At 50.6% G+C, this 20,952-nt stretch overlaps 1 protein-coding gene across 10 annotated transcripts in view; it reads left to right on the top strand.

Moving 5' to 3' along the window:
• The window catches only part of LOC139765482 (uncharacterized), an 843,718-nt gene that overhangs the window by 725,997 nt on the left and 96,769 nt on the right, over nt 1-20,952 (top strand). For all 10 annotated transcript variants that reach the window (XM_071692900.1, XM_071692901.1, XM_071692899.1 and 7 more), the window contains one exon: nt 13,552-13,681. In XM_071692900.1, coding sequence (XP_071549001.1) covers nt 13,552-13,681 — 130 coding nt within the window. The remainder of the gene's footprint in view (nt 1-13,551; nt 13,682-20,952) is intronic.

Raw genomic sequence — 20,952 nt, 5'->3', positions numbered from 1 at the left:
ACTGACAACTACACATAAACAAGTAGAAAATGTACACAGACTAGTTATGATCTACTTGTATGGTAATGTCGTTAACAAAAGTTTGTACGAAGACGTTTTCATCCCTCGAGCAAGCTTCTGACCTTCGTGCTCAAGGGTCATGCTGTTATATTGAGGGGTCGTACTGTTGTGCTCAAGCATCGTGCTGTTATACTGAAGGGGTCGTACTGTTGTGGTCAAGGTTAGATTATTTACTGTGGAAATGCCTGAGGAAGAGAAGGGAGTTCCGGCAGTCCACACGCCACCTCCAGCTGCGCCAGCAGTAGCAGTGTGTGTGTTTGTGTGTGTGGCACTACCTGAAGCTTTTGTTTTCGGAACAGGATTAAAGTTATCCCACACGAACCATTGCGAACTGGATGTTGTAATTAAGAGTACAGCGAGCGCGGGTGGTGGAGGAGGAACGTGGTGAATGGGATAGTGAACGGTCGCTCGAGGGTCTCTCTCTCTCTCTCTCTCTCTCAACCCAACTGGACGTTATAATAAAAGAGTGAATCGAGTCGTTGGATGATCCGATTAGTGATTAAGCGGTAGAGAGGTGCTCTCGGCCACCATGCTAGGGGCGCTGTGCGGGATGTGTACCCCGTGCGAGGCCCCTGTGCCCCTGGGAGCACCTGTCCCTAGGTACAGCCGTCATGGGCTGCCCTCCGCCGACGGCTCCTTCCCCATGGTCGTCACTGCGGACGGGGACCTGAGCGTTTCCTTACTCGAGGAGGACCTCAGGGCCAGCGGCTACCCGCTGCTGTATCAGCAGGAGGACGACCTGCATGTGGGGCGCTACGGGAGCTACCACCACGAAAGCATGCCACTCCGGAGGGCCCAGCCCGTCTACGTGACGCCAGATGGGGACATCCTGACCCCAGACGGCAGCGTGGTGACCTCCGACGGAACGCTAGTGCGGTCCGACGGTTGTCTGGTGCGTTCCGACGGGACGGTCATCACGGCGGACGGCGCCACCGTGGGCTACGACTCTGACAACAACAACTACCTGGAAGCTGATCCAGGCGGCCTCATCATGAACGACCCCGGCAACCACGACGACAACGGGGTAAGAACGACTACAACCTGTCCCCCCTCCCTCACACTCAGGCTCACCAGGTGGCGCTGGGTACGCCTCCCTTGATCTGTTTACACACACACACACACTCACACTCACGTGTTTTTCTCTCGTTCAGAGAGAACTATTACCTTGTCTGTATTCACAGAACGTAAGGATAAAATGTTAAAAACAATCCTCCATGTTTTTCTAATATCCTGCAGGTTATGAGAGTGACTGTTTCCTTACTGTTCGCTTGGAGTTTGAGGGATACATGTGTGTGTTCTCATATGTAATATAGTCTTGGCATTATGTGGCGGACGAGGGCTGATGTGTGACCCTACATCTGCCACTGAGGTACAGCTGAGTAGGTGTCCAATAATATACTCTTTATTTCCAGGGACTGTTATTGCTTATGTGTATAGATATCCTGCCTTTGTTAGGTTAGTTAGCACGTTTCAGATGGTTGTATCCTTTGCACTAACGAACCCCACCCTCCCTCCCCTCCATTCCACCTTGGTTAGGATGCAGCAACAGCTGCAGCAGCTTCAGGACTGGGAGTGGAGGCTGTTTTTACAAGAGCCCTCAAACGACTGTCGCTCTCGCAGACGTTTTCGTCTTCGCTTTGAAGTCTCGCAACGTCCAATCTTTCGATCAACTATTGACTTCATTTTTCTAAGAGGTCTTAACATGACTGCAGTTTTCCTGATGATGGAAATCCCTTCTATATTTTTTTTTCGAGTTTTTTTTTTTCATTTTGAGTGAATGTGTGTGTGTTTGGGTGGGGGGGGGGGAGGCGTGTACGCATCCGTGTGTACCCCACCAGACACGTCCATGTGTATACCAGTAGAGATGTGTTCCGCGCCAAGACATGATGGCGTACAGACTCAGATCATCAAGCCTGGGTTGGGGGAATAGATATGAGCCATTCAGCCTCATGTACCTCATCATGAGCCACATAGCCCCATTTACCTCATCATGAGCCACATAGCCTCATGTGCCTCCTCATGAGCCACATAGCCCCATGTACCTCGTCCTGATTAATGATTTTCTCACTTTTTTCAAACGGTACAAAAAGAAATCGTGTTACAGAAACGAGAACGGATTGAGGGATTCAGGAAGCCTTTTAATGGGGGTCGAATCCCCGTGTGTCTGTGAAATGGGCACCAGATCCGTAGGTTATCTTCGATTCCTTAGAGTAAGCGCTCGTACTAGAGCGTAGCATTGTCATACGTGCTGATGCAGTTCAGCGACACAAACGGTGGGTCAGGCATGGTTGAAGCCTCGGTGTTGGAATGGAGCGTGGTGAAGGTGGTGGTACATGAGAGATGGGGGGGGGATAGGGGTTGGAGGAGGGTGGAGGGAGGCGTCCAGGCATTGTGGCTCTGCTAATGGGTCCAACCTCACGGCTCCTGGGCGGAGGCGCTACAATTGCTTCTGGTATTTCGGCCGCTCACTCCCATGGTACACTGTACCACGAACGTTAACCTTTTAAGCTCGACGGTACGACCCCCCGTGGATAGGGTGGTCTGACCTTTTGAGTTGACCTTTAAGGGTCTGGTCAAAGGCCAGGTCGTCATACACCCATGGGTCGTACCATCGTGCTACAGTATTCTCAGATTTTTTTTTTATGTGTGTATATTTGTGTAGGGGGGACGCGCTTGTGCATGCGTACAAACAAGTTCATTTGTGTGTATTCAGAGCCAATAACTGCCCCTCTCACCCACTCCAAAAGGTTCACTGTCCCCCTCACGGTAGGGGCTGGTAGGGTTGCTTCAGTAGGCCGACAGGGGTCGCCAGGGGATAAGACTTGCAGCAAGGCTGGTAGAATGAGAGACTGTCAGATTCGATCTGTGTAGGAGACCGGCAGAGCCACGAGGTTAGAATCTGACAGGGTAACGAGGTTAGAAGTTGGTGTGGTCGCGAGGTTAGAGACTGGCAGGGTCGCGAGGGTGGAGGGTGGCAGGGTCGATAGCGTAGAGCGAGACAGGGTCAGCAGGTGGCTCTTTATGTGACGTTTCTATTGCCGGCCTGCATCACCGCTGTGCCTCGAGGATTTCTCCTCATCTGTTCTATATCTCCACCCTCCTCCTCGACCTCCTCTTCTTCCTCTTCCTCCTTCTCTCCTGGCAACATTTTCTCGTCTCCCGTACGTCCAGACGCGTTTCGGGCGTTGGTGAGTGTGTGTGTGGCTGACAAGTACGACGCTCGTAGGAGGCATGTGGTGACGTGTGACGGCCGTAGCAGGACAGAGGCGTGTAGTGACGATCGTAGGGGGCTTATGGGGACGTGACGGCCTTAGGTGGCGTGTGATGACGTGTGACGGCTGTAGGGGGGCGTGTGACGGTTGTGATATTGGAGAGATTTAGTGGTCCTATGGAAGTCGCGGGGGCTTGTAGTTGTCACAGAAGGTCCTTAATCTGTATATATGGTGTTGGTTGTGGGATGTGGTGGAGAGGGGCTAACAGGAGGTGGTCGTTGAGTGGTATATAGTCGTCGCAGGAGGCTGTAGGGCTGGTGGCAATGGTGAGAGATGTGGATATCGTATGGGACTCGTCGTAGGGGAGAGCTTGTAGCGTTCGTACCCTAGGAGTCCGTTGTCGTGTCGAGGAACATGTCGTAGTGGTCATCGTCGAAGGGGAGGGATAGGGGATGCGTTCGGTGGTTGTCGCAAGGAGAGCGCGCGATGGTGTTTGCGGATTGACGTTCTTGAGTGTAATAGAGAGAAAGGTGGTTTACGTGTGGAGGTCGTTAAGGGGGTGGTGTGGTTGTCGTAGCTGGAGGATTTGTTGGTCGTTTTCGCTGGAGTCGCGTGTGGTCTTGAGGGTACGTTTGAAGTGGGTGGCCGCCGTCGCGGGAGACGCGTGTGACCATTTGTCATGTTGGAGGAGGGTTGTCATCGCAGGTGGGTTTGATGGTTCAGACAAGAGGCATGTAGTCGTTACAGGTAGTGTCATGGTCGTCACGGGGGACTTGTTATGGTCGTTGCTAGTGGTAATGTGGTGTGTGTGTGTGTGTGTGTGTGTGTGTGTGTGTGTGGCATGTACTAGTCGTACATTTAGATTGTGGTCATGGGGTGGGAGGGAAGCGGTGGGTCGTCGTGTGGTGCACTGCCTGACTCTCCCTGGGGAGTGAGGCGTCAGACACAGGCTTGGGACCATTGCCCCCTTCCATCCCGCCTCCTCCTCCTCCTCTTCTTCTCCGCCTCCGCCTCCTCCCCCACCCCCCACGACCACATTGTCCACCAGCTGTTGTTCTCGGCAGAGGAGAGGATGGGGAGGCGTTGTTGGGGGTGATGGTGGGGTAGGGGGGAGGCGTCGGCTGGCGATGGTGGGGGGTCGGCTTTCACGTCTCAGAAATAACCCGACAACGTTTTCCCCTACATCTCATGTTTTATATCTGTCTGTACAGTGACCAGGATATAGACCATTGTGTGACAGGGGAAGAAAACGACCTGTCGAGGAAGACTGCCGTTTGTTCGGGTATGGTGGGATATATGTGTAGAGAGAGGGAGGTCGTGTGCGTGTATAAGGGGGGAAGTCGTGTCTAAGACTGCTGTAGTGACGTAGTGGTTCATGGTTACAGGTTAATGTTCGTAGGGGATTTGAGTAACACCTTGAACGCGACAGTACGACCCTTAAGCACGACGATACTACCCTTCAGCACGACGATAGGACCCTTGAGCACGACGATGCGACCCTTGAGCACGACGGTACGACCCTTAGTTACGATGACCTGGGCTCGTTATACCGTCCTGCTCGATAAGTTACTGTAAATAAGTTGCGACCAGATGGTGTGTGGATGGGTAATACATGACGGGGTGTATGATAAGGTGGAGAGCTGTTGCGTAGTGTTGGTGGTGGTGTATGGCAAACGTATTGTGAAGTTGTGCATTGTGTGAAAGTGTACGGTGAGGGTAGTGTATGGTCTGATGGTTGTTTGAAGAAGAGAGTATGCATTGTGAGGTAGTGGTGATGAGGGAGAGTGAACAGTGAGGTGGGATTAGCATCGGATTCATTGTATGGACTAGTGGTATAGATCGAGGCAGTGGGCATGAGGAAGGCTTTGCGTGTCTAACCAGCATCATGCATTCATGTGCGGCGAAGGGACCTACGTAGGCGTTGCGGGTCAGTCAAGCAGAAGGCTCCTCCCCAACCGCTGAAGACCTGGTGGTTTACGACGGTGTTGTCTGCTGAAAAGCAGTAATGTTATCGTAAATTCGTTGATTTCGATGGATGAAGACAGGATAGGAAAGCAGAATGTTCATGTAAAGGAAGACAGTGTTCTCTAGCTAGTTAGAGCCTAGGAAGACAGCGTTTTCCAGCTGGTTGAGACCTTGGTAACTTGGCAGATGGTAGTGTATGGTTAGGGATTCGTCCCCAGGCTACCGGCACCCAGGACACACCGCCAGTTGTGGGGGTGTTGAGGCCAGGCGTGAGAGGCTCGGTAATGGCCCCTCCCTCCTCGCTTGTTTACGAGTGGGAGAGCCTTCTGCCCCCTGGAGATGGGCCGAGGCCATGCACTCCCCGCGGCAGCCCAGGAAGATGAAGTGGTGAGGGAGGCGTGATGGGAGGAAGAGGACGTAGGAGAATAACAGGTACTGAGGAGAAAAGGGAGAGAGAGTCCGTTAGGAGAGGCAGGAAAGAGAAGAGAAACGCCGTCACAAAATTTTGATAGATATATAAGAGTCGTATACAGTTAGTAGTGGGTGTTGGGTGTTCAGCAAGAGAGAGAGAGGAGAAGAAGGGAGGGCGGGAGAGAGCTAAGGAGAGACACGGAAAGAGCGGAAGAGATATTGTTTTCGGTATTTAGAGGTACAAGAGGTGAATATTAACCTGCGGCAGCTGCACGTTACCTCTATCTCGTGCAGGCGCAGTGGTGCGGGCCCTACCACCACCGCCAACACCAGGGCCCAGCTTGGCGCATCTTCAGGAGGCGCTGCAGGGGCAAAGTAGACAGAGCTGGGCAGATTACTGGCCACCTTCGGTCGTAGACGGGTAGTGGATGGGGACGTCGATACGAAGACACGGGATAGTTAACCTTAGGGGAGGGGAGAGCAATTTATTGCCATCCCCTTTCGGTGAATAATGCATTAGTGAAGTTAGCGTTTGGCCTCCAGACGCAGGTAGATTTGACCGTCCAGAATACAAGGGAGTTTCCCTTAAGGTAAAGCCGGAGGATGAATGTCAAAGGCATCTCTCGAGTAGAGAGTGAATGGGAGTAACGGTCGTTGTGCAGGGGGATGACGACGAACAAGGCACCAGACTCAAGCCACACGTCACCAAAAATGTGGCCAGACGTGGATGGTGTGCCACCACGTTTCCCCATCTCTCTTGTTACCGTAATTGCCTCTGCGGGCGGACACTCCTCGGACAGTGACGAGCGATGATTATGGTTGTCTCGTTGGTGTAGGGTGATAGTGGCTCACACGGCGAAATGTAATAGTGGTTGTAGATGATGGGTTGTTACGATGAGAGGTGCAGACCGGTTGTGTATGGGTGGGGATGGGATGTCGGGGTTGTGAATGGAGAGGAGTGGATATTATGGCACGCGTAGTGGTCGTAAAAATGGCAAGAATTATTTACGGCGTACGTGGTGGGGTTACACTCTGGACCACGACGGTACGATTCTTGCGTATGGTGGCGTAACCACTGAACTGAATCTTGGAGTAAAGGTCAGAGGCTAGTCCTTCATTACCCAAGGGTAGTACAGTCGTGCTCAAGGGCCGCACCGTCTTGTTCAAGGGTCGGACCGTCTTGTTTAAGGGCCGTACCGTCGTGTTCTAGGGGTTACAGACAAGAATATCTTGGGGATAGTGTTAAAAAAGGGAATGGTACTGTGGCTTTGGGATAGCATTGTCCTACCATGATGCGGGTAAGACATTACATGCACTCGACAAACCTGTTTATAGAGTTACACAAATATAGGTGAGTGCTAGGCAGGTTACATGGATGGGCTAAGGGCTCCCTTGCGCCTGGAATGTAGATACCAGGTTGGGTCAGGACATATGTACATGTGGATATACAGTAGGGCAGTACATAGGCAAGTTACAGAGGAGGGCTGAGGGCCGCATGCATTCAGGACAATAACGTACACATTATGGGTAGGGTCAGCACACGTTTCTATGGATAGGAGAGCTGTATACAAGGCCCATCACAAAGGCTGGGTTAACGTACGAGTATATGGACAGTGGGGCAGTACACAACGGAAAGTACACAGCATAGTGAGTACAGTTGATTACATTAATGAGGCTCACTGGCTTTTAAAAGCTCAGGTACAGGCGTAGGACGTCCTCAAGTACGTCGTTGTCCGTGAAGTATTTGCAGAGTTAATAAAACATGAGACCCAGAGGCTTGGGAGTCGGTGATAAAGGGGCGCACTCCCTCTCTCTCTCTCTTGTGTAGTGTTGCAGCGTGTGCTTATATGGTACACGTGAGATAACTTAGCCCGAGTTGTATCCACTGTAGGGTCACGTTCCTCCTGCTAGGTATATCTTTACCCCAGTTTAATCCTGGCTGTGCAAACATCACGGGTGTCTAGTCATGGCGGTGTGCAGACCTTAGCTGTATACTACTTGTTATGATACTTTATGCTACATGAGCTAAGCTGTATAAGCACTCTTCATAATACTTCAAGCTGAGCAGCACAGTACTTGTTATAACACCTGGTGCTCGAGCCAGCTAAGCAGTATAGATAGTACGTGTCATAATACTTCATTTTAGAGCTACCTGGTCTCACATCGTCGCTAAGTAGATTTAAAATTTCTCCAAAGCCTGCACGAGCGGTACTATTATGGTTTTCTCCAACGTAAAGTGAAAGCATTCTTCTCTCCTAATACGTATAGACAGGATAGTAAACCAGAGAGCAAAGTTATATCTTGCCTTGTGGGCTACACAGTGTCCACATGTCTCGCAAGATTGCCAAGTGTCTCGCAGGACGCTGCCGTGAGCCATTTCCGCCTTGCCGGTCGACGTGAATGGTTCAGGATACATTTTTGGCATTCGTTTACCATCTGAGGGGAATACTGATGACCTTGGAGGGGTTGGAGGTCACGTTAACACCCTTCTAATGACCTGTGATGACCCGAGAAGCTTGGGGGTAGGGAGGTGGATTGGGTAAACATTCTTTTATTTGTTCGTTTGTTGTGGATCCTGGAAGTCGTGTGCTCTATTCTTAGTCCCTTTAGGACTTGTAAGATATATGGGGAGAATCACTGGCTAAAGAGACCTCAAAGATGTCTCGTGAGTCCTTTTGTTTTCTTGTGAGGATCCTGGACGTTGTCTCGCGAGACCCATTCACGTCTCAGAAGTCCCCAGCAGCCTCCTGGAGGGTCCCCGGCAGCCCCTCGAGAGCCTCTGGCAGTCTCCTAAAAGAGTCCACGGGAACTTTTTGGTGGGGAGGGGGGGACAAGTTACACCTGCTAACTTGCTTTTGGAAACTGAAGGCTGGTATCATCCTCCTCCTCCTCGCTCTCTGTTTCCTTGCTTCTCTCTCTCTCTCTCTCTCTCTCTCTCTCTCTCTCTCTCTCTCTCTCTCTCTCTCTCTCTCTCTCTCTCTCTCTCTCTCTCTCTCTCTCTCTTTCTCTCTCTCTCTCTCTGGACCACCCCCCACCACACTTCCTCTCCCCTTCCTCCCCATTTACCAGCATTAGAGGACAGTGTCTCGCGTTGTCCAATTACTTGCTTCACTGTTTTTGGTTGGGTTTTTTTTTTCCCTCTCCCTCTCTCTCTCTTCCGGTGAGGTATTTTCCCAGGGTGTTTGTTGTGCGAAGTTCTTCCGCACAGCGGGTAGCTGGGGGCCTGTTGGTCTTCTCCGTCGGTAGTGAAGTTTGCTGTTCCTGCCGCTGCACGGATGCCTAGTGCAGCGTAGCTGTACAATAGAGAGTACAGTAATGATCACACCAGTTGGGTAACGTCGTTGGAGTTGAAAAGAGTGGCCATCCCACAGTTCCGTAATTTTCCATTACCTTTCTCTGTATTACGTTCCATTAAGTATGAAAATTATGGAGTAGATAGAATATAGACATACAGATTAAACGTCAGGTAGCCAGTGTGTCGTTTATATAAAGTTTCAATGCGAGATATTTGAACTCCTAAGTGCCTCCTGCAGAGATTCATATCTCGTGTAGCTCACTGTTCCCCAAGGTGAAGGCTCTGGAATATTTGAGTTGTGATGTGAGTGGATCATCAGCGAGTCAGGTCGTTGCAAAGACATAGAAACGATTAAGGGGTTTACAATTTTTTTCGTGTGTCTTGATGATTTTGTTACATGTTCGACCCCTGGTCTCGGGAAATGTAGGCCCAGAGATGTACAAAATAGTGAAGTACATTCTTTTTTTCTTCTTTTTCTTCTTGATTTTGAAAAAGTAATTTTTTTGCCATGACTGAAAACGCTGAACATGGCGATGGCGGTAGAGTTAGGGTCTAGTCAAATACAGGGCGTTTAAAAGCAGAGGTTTGCTAATATATGTGATAGCTAAAGAGACATCTCTGCTAGGGGTTAAGTAATGGTAATCTATAGGCAGAAAAGACGGCATTGCTCATCACTCGAAGCAGAAGGTAGCAGACAATATAGAATATGGACGACCTCTAGTCTAATACTTGTAACACAGCAAGTGACAAGTATGGCAGCTTGGAATTCCATCTTAAGGCAGACGTCCAGTGTCATGATGGCGAGGTATTTGCCATCTGCCATCTGCTCGCAGTTGTAGCCCTTATGGTGGAGAATTATGAGCTGCTTATTGTGATACTGGTAACCCTAACCAGCCCTGGTGCCCAACTGTTCTCCTTTAGCCTAGTTCCTGGTTGTCCCACGGCAGCCTGGTGCCCAGTTGACCTCCCTTCACCCTGGTGCCGCCCAGCTGTCCCTGGCTTAAGCCCGGGGTCTGGCCGAACCCGGGAACTTGATGTGTAGTTTGGGTTCCTTTGATGTCGAGTTTTGCCATCAGTTATTTTCTGTTAAGTTTGTGGACATATGACGCGAGTTGCTGGCCTCCCATGAAGAGTGCGTCAGGGGTGTTAGGGGTGAGTGTGTGGCAGAGGGAAGGGATGGAGTCTCGGGGAGAGGGGGTGTGGAGTTTTGGGGTGAGGGGAAGATGATGGAATGTTGTGGGGAGGAGGGCTAAGGGGATGAATGGTAGAGAGAAAGTATGGAGAAGTGGAGGGGAGGTTTAAAGGTGGAGAGGACGGGTAGAGATCCGGGGAGGAAGTTACATTGAATTAGGGGTGTGGGTGCTGCTGCAGTGATATTGTAGGGAATAGAGATGTAGTGGATGGAAGAATAGAGGTGTAGGGGTTGACTGGAGAGTGCAGCGGGTGTTTTAGCTCACCGCCCTTTGCGCTACATCAGAAATGGGAGCGGCTGTCGGGACCTTGACTGCAGTGGACAGCCACCCCTGCAGATTCTGAACGACCATCACCATGCTCTGCAGTTGGCTCCACGTCGATCTTCCTACCACGTGTTACTGGTCATGTATACACAGGACGTGCTGCACGTTACGCAGGCGAAGCTACCAGCCTCGCAGCACATATACACACCTTCGGTCATGCACATCTCTGACTCTCTCTCTCTCTCTCTCTCCAAACATCAGGGGAAGTTAGCGTTTCTCTGTCATCACTGGGTCAGAATTTTGATATGAGAAATGATAAACGAGGATAGTAAATTAATCTTATGATACAGACGCGATGGTAGATAACGCGATGCAGCGAAATGAGGTCGTGTAAGTGTGTGTGGACGAGACGACCAGGGGATAGTGGAAATACATGGGTCTTGCTTCCCACAGGCGAGCACACACACTAGTTAAGTAACGAAGTAGCGACCCTTCGTTACTTTACTGAAGTGTAACATTTTGGGACACACCTTTACCCTGGTTCGGTATGAAGTTTGACTACTTTTACTAAAGTGCATTTTCTGTGGTTATGTAATCTTTTTATTGTGGACGTCTCATCACTTGCTGCTGTTGGGGGTGAGGTAGGCAAATTGGTACCATCCCAGCTGCTAGGGTCGTGGTTGGCAAGTTGGTACCATCCCAGCTGCTGGGATCCTGGTTGGCAAGTTGGTACCATCCCAGCTGCTAGGGTCCTGATTGGCAAGTTGGTACCATCCCATCTTCTAGGGTTCCTGGTTGGCAAGTTGGTACCATCCCAGCTTCTAGGGTCCTGATTGGCAAGTTGGTACCATCCCATCTTTTAGGGTCCTGGTTGGCAAGTTGGTACCATCCCATCTTCTAGGGTTCCTGGTTGGCAAGTTGGTCCCATCCCATCTGCTGGGGTCCTAGTTGGCAAGTTGGTACCATCCCAGCTGCTGGGGTCCTAGTTGGCAAGTTGGTACCATCCCAGCTGCTGGGGTCCTAGTTGGCAAGTTGGTACCATCCCATCTTCTAGGGTTCCTGGTTGGCAAGTTGGTCCCATCCCATCTGCTAGGGTCCTGGTTAGCAAGTTGGTACCATCCCAGCTGCTGGGGTCGTGGTTGGCAAGTTGGTACCATCCCAGCTGCTAGGGTCCTAGTTGGCAAGTTGGTACCATCCCAGCTTCTAGGGTCCTGATTGGCAAATTGGTACCATCCCAGCTGCTAGGGTCCTGGTTAGCAAGTTAGTACCATCCCAGCTGCTAGGGTCCTGGTTGGCAAGTTGGTACCATCCCATCTTCTAGGGTTCCTGGTTGGCAAGTTGGTCCCATCCCGGCGGCGTTACAGTGATGGATAGTACCCATCATGGCAGGGACAAAGGGATGCCGTGAACGAAGCCACGTCGGTTGAAAAGGGGGAGATAATGAGAGCCCGTTGAAAAGAAGGATTAGTGTGAGCTCTCCTCACTTGTTGGGTGATGATAATGGGTCAGTGAATGCTGAATAGGAGCATTACAGTGACGCCTTCCACGACTACCCCCTGTTCATTACACGACCACCTCCCAGGGTCATTGCAACGCCACTTAACGCAGTCAAATACCTGGCACGACCAAACTGCCTGGTCATTACACCACTACCACCTCCGCGCGCACGCCCAAACTGCCTGGTCATTACACCACGACCACCACCACCGCGCACGCCCAAACTGCCTGGTCATTACACCACTACCACGACCACCACCGCGCACGCCCAAACTGCCTGGTCATTACACCACTACCACGACCACCGCGCACGCCCAAACTGCCTGGTCATTACACCACCACCACGACCACCACCGCGCACGCCCAAACTGCCTGGTCATTACACCACTACCACGACCACCGCGCACGCCCAAACTGCCTGGTCATTACACCACTACCACGACCACCGCGCACGCCCAAACTGCCTGGTCATTACACCACTACCACGACCACCGCGCACGCCCAAACTGCCTGGTCATTACACCACCACCACCGCGCACGCCCAAACTGCCTGGTCATTACACCACCACCACCACCACCACCACCGCGCACGCCCAAACTGCCTGGTCATTACACCACCACCACCGCGCACGCCCAAACTGCCTGGTCATTACACCACCACCACCACCACCGCGCACGCCCAAACTGCCTGGTCATTATTACCTTGCCACCTGGCACGACCACCTGGTCATTTTCTCCGCAGGATTAGTTCCCGGTAATCAGGCGGCGTTGTATCTAGTTCGCCGAACTTGAGCCAAAAGTTGTGGGTGTGTGGGGAGGGGACTTTTCCGGCGTGTTGGCCACAAATGTTGGAGTGAATGAGTGCGCGTGCCACTTGATGAACTTGATACTGTGTTGTGGCGGAGGGGACTGCAGGAGACAACCCCGATCCCCCCTCTCTCTCTCCCTTAGCCTGCACCATTATCCTGGGCAGGGCGTCTTTAATGCGTCCCCATCAGGATTGAGGAAAGATTCTTGGACCAGGGTTGAGGGGCTTGATCCACTCCCTCGCCCTTTGAGCCAGCCTGCTGTCCTGCCTTTCCCGTCCTTGGGCGGGCGTCGCGTCCTGCTCACCCCCCACCCCTTTTGGGGAAGGATATCCTCCCTCGAGTGTGGGGCGGGAAGGAGACGCCCGCCACCACTACCTGGGGGCCTTAGGGAAGTGTCAGACGAGGGTTAACTGCCAGTCGAGAACCAACGCTGTTGCCCAAGTCTCACTGTATTTTACCGTGTCAATTTTTTGTCTAGATCACTTCATACTAAATATATATATATATATATATATATATATATATATATATATATATATATATATATATATATATATATATATATATATATCAGTATACTATCTCGTTTATTATTAAATTAGTAACACTGTGCCCACAGGACATCGAAGGAAATGTCATGAGAGCTGCAACAGAAGACCAACAGTTATCCATTTGTACTGCACGGAGAGAGAAAGAGAGAGAGAGAGAGAGAGAGAGAGAGAGAGAGAGAGAGAGAGAGAGAGAATTGTACCTGTGGTTATGTGTAAGGGGACGGGAGACGCAACACACGCGTCGTGATCATGGTGACCAGAAGACTTACGTGTAACATATCTGGTCTTCCGCAGAACCTGCTGCTGAGCCTGGAGGACCGCGACGCAGAGGAGCTGGTGCTGGTGCTGCAGGGTTACTACCGCCTCCTGACGGAGAGTCCTCTCCCCGTGGCACACATCAGGGACCGCTACGCCCCAGACCAAGGTAAGTACTCTAACCTGCTCTCCTGACCACCTTCTACCCTTTGCAGTTTAGGCTGCGATCAAACATCCTCTGGTGGGGGCCTGGTCTGCCAGGCCGTTTCTGTGCTACATGTCTCTCCTTAGTGTTTGCTCTTCAACCCTGCTGGTGTGTTACATCGCAAAGACAACGATCTACTTTTTTTTTTTTTATCGAGTTCAGGAATGTTTCCATGTTGGTGTAACGCGTGCCTTTAGTAGTTAATCAGACTTTGGGGGGCCCCTCCCCCCCCTCACATGCTGCTTTCCCTAATTGTTCTGACGGCATCTCTGCCTCTCACTGGATGTCATTTGCATACACGATCCAGCCTGTAATTCCATCAAGGAATTATCTCGTAATGTAAGACTAGGGACGAGGCCATCCGTGATTTCCCAGTTGTGTGTGTGTGTTGTGATGTATCATTCGCCTCCTCTCCCTTGAGAGAGACCAGTTTTAAATCTTTTGTAGTCTGACCCAGTAATTCATATTTCAAGTGAAATAGTGCGGGCGGTAAAAGAAACTGTAGACATATAACTGGGCTAATACTTCTCGCTGTGTACGGAGATGACAGCACTCAGCACCATTCGTCAGAGGAGAACAAGTAATCTACCGTCAGCGGTACAGCTTCTCTCGTTTTGTTAAAGTTCTCATGACCCAGCCCGTCATCAACGTCTTGGCGGACCGTCCGTACGTGTCTTTTGCCGTGTTCTCTCACATCTTTGATGCCCACCCTTCCCTCGTGTCGAGGTCGGTCTTGCTCCCTCCACCTTGTTATTTGGGACGTGACATGATTTGAACAGGAGATGAGAAATCTCTCTCTCTCTCTCTCTCTCTCTCTCTCTCTCTCTCTCTCTCTCTCTCTCTCTCTCTCTCTCTCTCTCTCTCTCTCTCTCTCTCTCTCTCTCTCTCTCCCACCCCTCACCACCACCACCACCACTTCGAACATCAGGTTATTTTCTCACTTGGTAGACACAGACGGTAGCTTGACATCGTAATTCATGAGATGAATGAGTTTCGGGAAATCCATTGCCACAGTTGTCCAAAGCTCCGTTGCATCCACGGCACTGGGTCTTGCGTGCCCTAACTGTGTCTCAGACTGACATCGGACGTTGATAGCGACACGCAGTATAGCTACGCATCAGCTTTGGTATACACGTCTAGCTGTCGCGGCCTCTGACCTGACCCAGGAGGGTTCAGGTCAAGGGCCGCGCCATGAAATATCAGATACAAGTAAGAGAAATACCTGGAAGCCAGAACAGTACCCTGGAAAGGCGAACAGAGATCTTTACACAATGGAGGCAGTATACAGCGTCCCTACGTTTACCAACTGTTTTTTTTTACCTTGAATCATTTTCCGAGAAAGTTACATAGTTCCAGCGTCCTAATTGCCAATTACTCCCTTTGTGCACATTTTATTTGTCATCACTCCACGGTCACCAGTTGTCAAAGCCCCTCGCGAAGTCTTTCCCGATAACACACACACACACACACACACACACACACACACACACGCACACACACACACACACACACACACAGTCACACGGAAACTGAAAGGTTTTCTCTTCCAAGTGCTTCTGTATTTTTATGTAATTTTCTTATTTAGAGAGAGAGAGAGAGAGAGAGAGAGAGAGAGAGAGAGAGAGAGAGAGAAGAGCAGAGCAGAGCAGAGCAGAGCAGAGCCAGTGGATGTCCTCATCTGCAGCAGCTGTGAGTATTAGACGTATCGGTAAACAGGAAGAATTTGTGGTTGTGTGCAAAATGATAATGTCCTACGTCAGGTTAAGTGGTGTCGGATACTTGTGTGCTGAAGTGATGATGAAATAACGTCGCTCATGATGCAGTGGTGAAGCAGTGGTGGAGTGACATCACTTACAGTTATGCTGAAGTGGTGAGGTTCCTCCATTTGTGATGTGCTAAAGGTGAAACATCTTTACATGATGTGCTAAAATTGAAGTAACATCACGTATGCTGGACTTGAGATGTGACGTTTCATCACTTGTGATGTGCTTCAGTGACACTCACACTTCAGTGTGCCACTCAAAAGGAGCATGAGAGCTGACACTTTTGTTTTATTTTTTTTTGGATAGAATGGCAGAGTGTGTAAGAAGATTAGATGAGTGTTTACGCCAGGAAAAATTATGGATGAGATTTTTTCCTTTTCTTTTCATGAGTACATGTCTTCGTTGAGGGAGAATATGGTATGGTGGGGAGCGTATGGTATGGTGGGGAGAGTATGGTATGGTGTTGGGATATGATGGGGAGGGAGCATATGGTATGGTGTTGGGACGTGATGGGGAGGGAGCGTCTGGTGTGGTGGTTGGATATGATGGGGAGGGAGAAGGCTGTATGATAGTAGAGGGAGAGTATGGCATGGTGGAAGAGTATGTTGGGGAGAGAGAGAGTATGATACGGTGGGATGGTGGGATAGAGAAGAGAGAGTATAAAGGATAGGGAGATTGTTAGGAAATATGGTGGAAAGGATATAGAGAGACTGTGTATTGTGGAAGGATTGATACAAAAAGGGAAAAATATGTATGGGCGTTGTATGGTGTAAAGGGAGAGCTTAGGGTAGAGGGTGCATATGGTAGAGAGGGAAAATGTCATGTAAGGGAGAGCATGGTGTAGGTCTAGTAGGGTACAGGGACAGTGTATGGGGGTGTAATGCGGAGGGAGAACACTTAGTGAGGATTGAATATGGAGTTTAAGGTGGAGGGAGGGTATGAGAGAGGGAAGGTAAGGCTGAGGAAGAGGAGAATGAGAGTGTGGGAGGAGGAATGTGAAGGCAGGAAGACAGCACGGTGCGGGGAGAGGAGACTGTGTGTGTGGGGGGGGGGGGGGGGGGGGGGACACTCACTCCGCTTCTCTTTGCCTCTCTCACTTCCTTCACTCTCTGCCATACTGTCACTTCTCCGTCTGCCACACTTTAACTCTGTCTCTCCCTGGGTCGAGAGGTAGAGTGGAATGTGTACTGGGGGACACTCTCTCTGCTTCTCTTTGCCACTCTCACTTCCTTCACCCTCTGCCATACTGTCACTTCTCCGTCTGCCACACTTTAACTCTTGTTTCTCCCTGGGTCGAGAGGTAGAGTGGAATGTGTACTGGTGGTGCAGGAGGTTAGTCGAGAGAGCGTGGTGTGTGGTGGGGAGGTAGCAGAGAGGATGGGAGATAAGGGAGGATGTAGTGAGAGTATGGCGAAGGGAAAGTAGAGTGAGAGTGTGGCAGGCAGCGTTGACAGATGAGAGTAGGAGTTATTAAAGCCGAATGGTCTTTGGTGGAGGGTGGGAGAGAGAGAGGCAGACGGGTCGACCTGCTCACTGCTCTGGCCATTGTGTGAGCACCGGCCTTATACTGTGGGTACTCAGTACCCATTCCTGACCTGCTCGGTGCCCTGGCCATAGTGTGAGCACCGGCTTTATACTGTGGTGCTCAGTACCCAGGCCTGACCCGCTCGGGTCATTGTGTGAGCACCGGCCTTAAACTGTGGTACTCAGTACTCAAGGCCTGACCTGCCCCTGCTCCCGCTGTGGGTTATTACGTTACCGCCCTTGAGAACAATGACGATGACGTCAGTCAACTGACTCAAAGGAGTAAGTCGTCGTCCTCAGAGGCTTAAGCCATCGTCATGAAAAGGTTCAGTAGTCGTACTCAAAGGGTTAACTCGTCGTCCTCAAAGGGTAATGTCTTCTAACTGGAAGGGGTTAAATCGTCATATTCAGGTTGTCGCCTTACGTAAGCAGTCGTATTTTCTCGTAGGTTTTGTGTGTTTTGGCGGTGACGCTAGTGTGTGAACTTGACGGTCACGTAATCTTGGTATTACGATTATAAAAGATTTTTTTCCTCCCTTTGTTCTTCCTTGATGAAGAAAGTCATTAAGATGTCCGCCTGTGTCTTGCTGATGGAGGAGGCTCACCCGCGAGCGGATCCGTCTGCACCGGTCACAGGGGCCTCTTGCTCCTGCCGAGGGGAACCCTGCGTGGGGCCTCATCCCCTTCCTGCCACTGCTGCTGCTGGACGACACAGACCGAGGGTTTTGTGGTGGGCGAGCTTTGGAAGAAACTGGTGTGGTGGGAACCTCGGTGGCGTTGACAGGTTGCGAGTGGGGGTGGGGGAGAGACCTGTGGAGGGGGAGAGCACTGGGGTAGGCAGACTGGAGGAGGAGGAGAGGCCTGGGGTAGGTGGATGGGGAGGGAGACCTGGGGTACATAAGAATGAAAGCCATGTCAGGATGCAGTGTTTTGTAAGGATCAGGTTCACTTCCACCATGTGCATGTTAGAGTCGATACATTTCTCCATTGGTTTGTACAGTTAAGATTCCACCTCTCTCTCTCTCTCCTCTACCCTCTTCCCATGTATATGCGAACTGAAAACAGTAGATAGAGTACTGTATACCCATTTACACGACTGAAATGCAGCAGGTGGAACAATATTGTGAATGTTCTTAGCGGGACCTGTCCTCCTCCCGGGGCTTTCAGATTAAAACAATAAAGGCAATGTGTGGCGGGCTGGATTTTCCCCCATTGGCCAAACTCTTCGCCTGCCACACTCAAGTATTGGACCACTGCCTGCTAAAGTTTGCCACTTCCTCACTGGAGACTTATCCTTTATATATATATATATATATATATATATATATATATATATATATATATATATATATATATATATATATATATATATACATAATTCATTTCAGTACTGTCCCGGATGCGAGAATTTTGAATACATATCAGAGGGGCTGAGACCAAGTGTAGTGCTTATTTTTTAAGAGAGGAGACAATGAAAACGCGCTGAACTCCGAGCAGGTCAGACTTGAAGAGCATGATCTGCACAATTGCTTCCTGGGCATCGTAAAAGACACGAGGAGTGTCCTTGCCCATGTTGAGCTTGGTGTGTAAAAGGGGCTAGCTTTTAAACCCTTGGTTCGTCGGGAGGCAGCATCGTCGGTGCCCCACTTGCCCGCAGGTAGGAGAGGGTTTATTTGAGCACATCTTGCAGAAAATGTTGGAGCGCGTGAGAGCTTCTGGTGATTGAGGGGAGTGATATTAAGTTGGCGGTGATGGATGCGAGGGAGGGGGGTCGCTCCTCGGTCCTTCCCAGGTACTGGCCGGACCATCACCTGATTCACGCACTGCATTATTGGAGGGAGAGGATCCTTCCCCAGTCGATTATTTCCATTGGTTATCGAGGGGGAGGGAGCACGGGATGCCAGCCTGGGTGGTGCGAGGTGGGAGGTTGTGGTGGCAGACAGACTGCAAAGTGCCCGGGAGAGAGTTAGTTGGAGTGGTTAGTTTGTTTATCAAGAGAGGTTTGGTGGAATATTGCCAGTCCACGATGCGTGGGATGTGTGCGTATTATGTGGCAGTGCTTTGGTGGATGTCCTAGAATGGTGGCCAATGTGTGGCGGGAGAGGTGTGTGTGTGTGGAGAGAATGATGGCATTTCAAGTAAAAGAGCGAGCGTTTGTGTAATTACGTATTTGTAATCACCTTTTGTTTTACTGCAAGGGAAGGGAGATATGCACTCGTGAGGCCCCATCTCATGAACGAATGTTTTGTATGTGTGTGCGTGTGTGTTTGTCTGTGTGTGTGTGAGTGTGTGCAGAGATGAATGATGAATGTGTGGTGAGGGAAACTTTAGGATTGATGTGAATAAAGGATGGCAGTAGGGGCTTAAAGTCGTGGCGAGTAATGGGAAGGGGGGAGGAAGGTTGTGAAGGGTGGGACAGGAAGGGGTGGGTGGGTGAAGACTTCATGGGGAGAGGGAGGGGAAGAATTCAGGGTAAGGGAGAAGGTGGGGGGGGATGGTTTATACACCAGTAATATGAGGAGGTTCGCCATCACAGATTCCAGTGGGCGGCCGGTCTCCCAGGACCTGCGTCGAGAAATACTTATCCTTGTAACTATTGAGAGGAGGAGCAATGACTTCGCGGAATCTCTTTTCAACACATACACCCGCCTAATGACACGTTTTGTCCCCGGTTTGCATTCAGAGCAGACATATTCCCGGCTCAAGTAGATGATGGAGAGAGCTTTGCTGCATCGGTCGCGTCTTACATGTTGCTTCCTTGGCAATAAACAGCGGTGGAGGGGGTCGTTATCTGACGAGGTTGTCCGGTGGGAGGGGGATGCTGTGTGTGTGTGTGTGTGTTACCCTGGGCCGAGTGGGTACTTGGGACATCCTGCTCGTTAACAGATGAGAGGTTATGGATGTGTGTTGAGAGAAGGCTCGACCTTGAGTCTCATGGAACAGTAAATGTATCATTATCCTCCGCCATCGTCCCATGCTTACCCCGGCCAAGGCCTTAAGACCGCTGCAGGACTACCACACGCACTTCGTACGCTCCACACCGGCCGTCGGTCCCCATTCCCTACGACAGATGATTCTCACCTCGCCCACCATTCCTAATACCCTTACGCCATCTGCGCTCAAGACCGTGACACCATCCATGCCCTTATGTCCAGTGGTCAAACACTTCCCACGTCAACACGCCCTTGCACTGCCTACGCCTTCATGCCCCAAGCCGCGCCCTTACGTTACCCACAACACGCACACCCTCGTCTGCACGCCCCAAACCACGCCCTTGCAGTGCCCATAACACATTGTACCAGACCTTATCTTGGGTACACTGATATGGACAGCGCTTTGTACTATACACAATCTTGGATACACTGGCTTGTACAGCATATTGTAGAAAGCTGTGCGCCTGCGCGTTAGAACACTGTATGTATCTGTACACAGGATCTGTCACACACACACACACACATATATATACATATACAGTATACAGCTACACATTATATTCCCCCACCCCTCCCCACAACACCCACACACTTCCCTCCGTACAATAAACTTTTTACGCCATTGTTTCCAAGAGTTGAAGTAGGGAAGACTGGAGTGTTGGCGAGGTATAAAGTTGGTGGTGGAAGGTGGGGGCGAGAAGGCATTGGGGAGGGAGGGCCACCGAGCTCCATTTAAAGTAAGTTGTGGGAGGAATAAAGCAACATAATCACCGTAATGGCCTGAGATATAGCCACGGGTATATATTCCTGGATTGTTGGCTGGAGGGAGACGTGAAGACTCGGTGGTGGGGTGTGTTGGAGAGTCCCTGGGAGTGTTAGCTGGAGGGATGGGTGGGAGAAGTTGTGGTTCAAGACTGAGCTGGGTTGTGAGAGTTGTGGCTAAGACTGGGATAGGCTGTAGGAGTTGTGGTTAAGACTGGGATGGGTTGTAAGTGTTGTGGTTAAGAGTGGGATG

This window comes from Panulirus ornatus, chromosome 55 (genome assembly GCF_036320965.1).
Source record: "Panulirus ornatus isolate Po-2019 chromosome 55, ASM3632096v1, whole genome shotgun sequence".
Lineage (NCBI taxonomy): Eukaryota > Metazoa > Arthropoda > Malacostraca > Decapoda > Palinuridae > Panulirus > Panulirus ornatus.
Note: the sequence above shows the minus strand (reverse complement) of the source record. Positions and strands in the feature narration are given on the sequence as shown.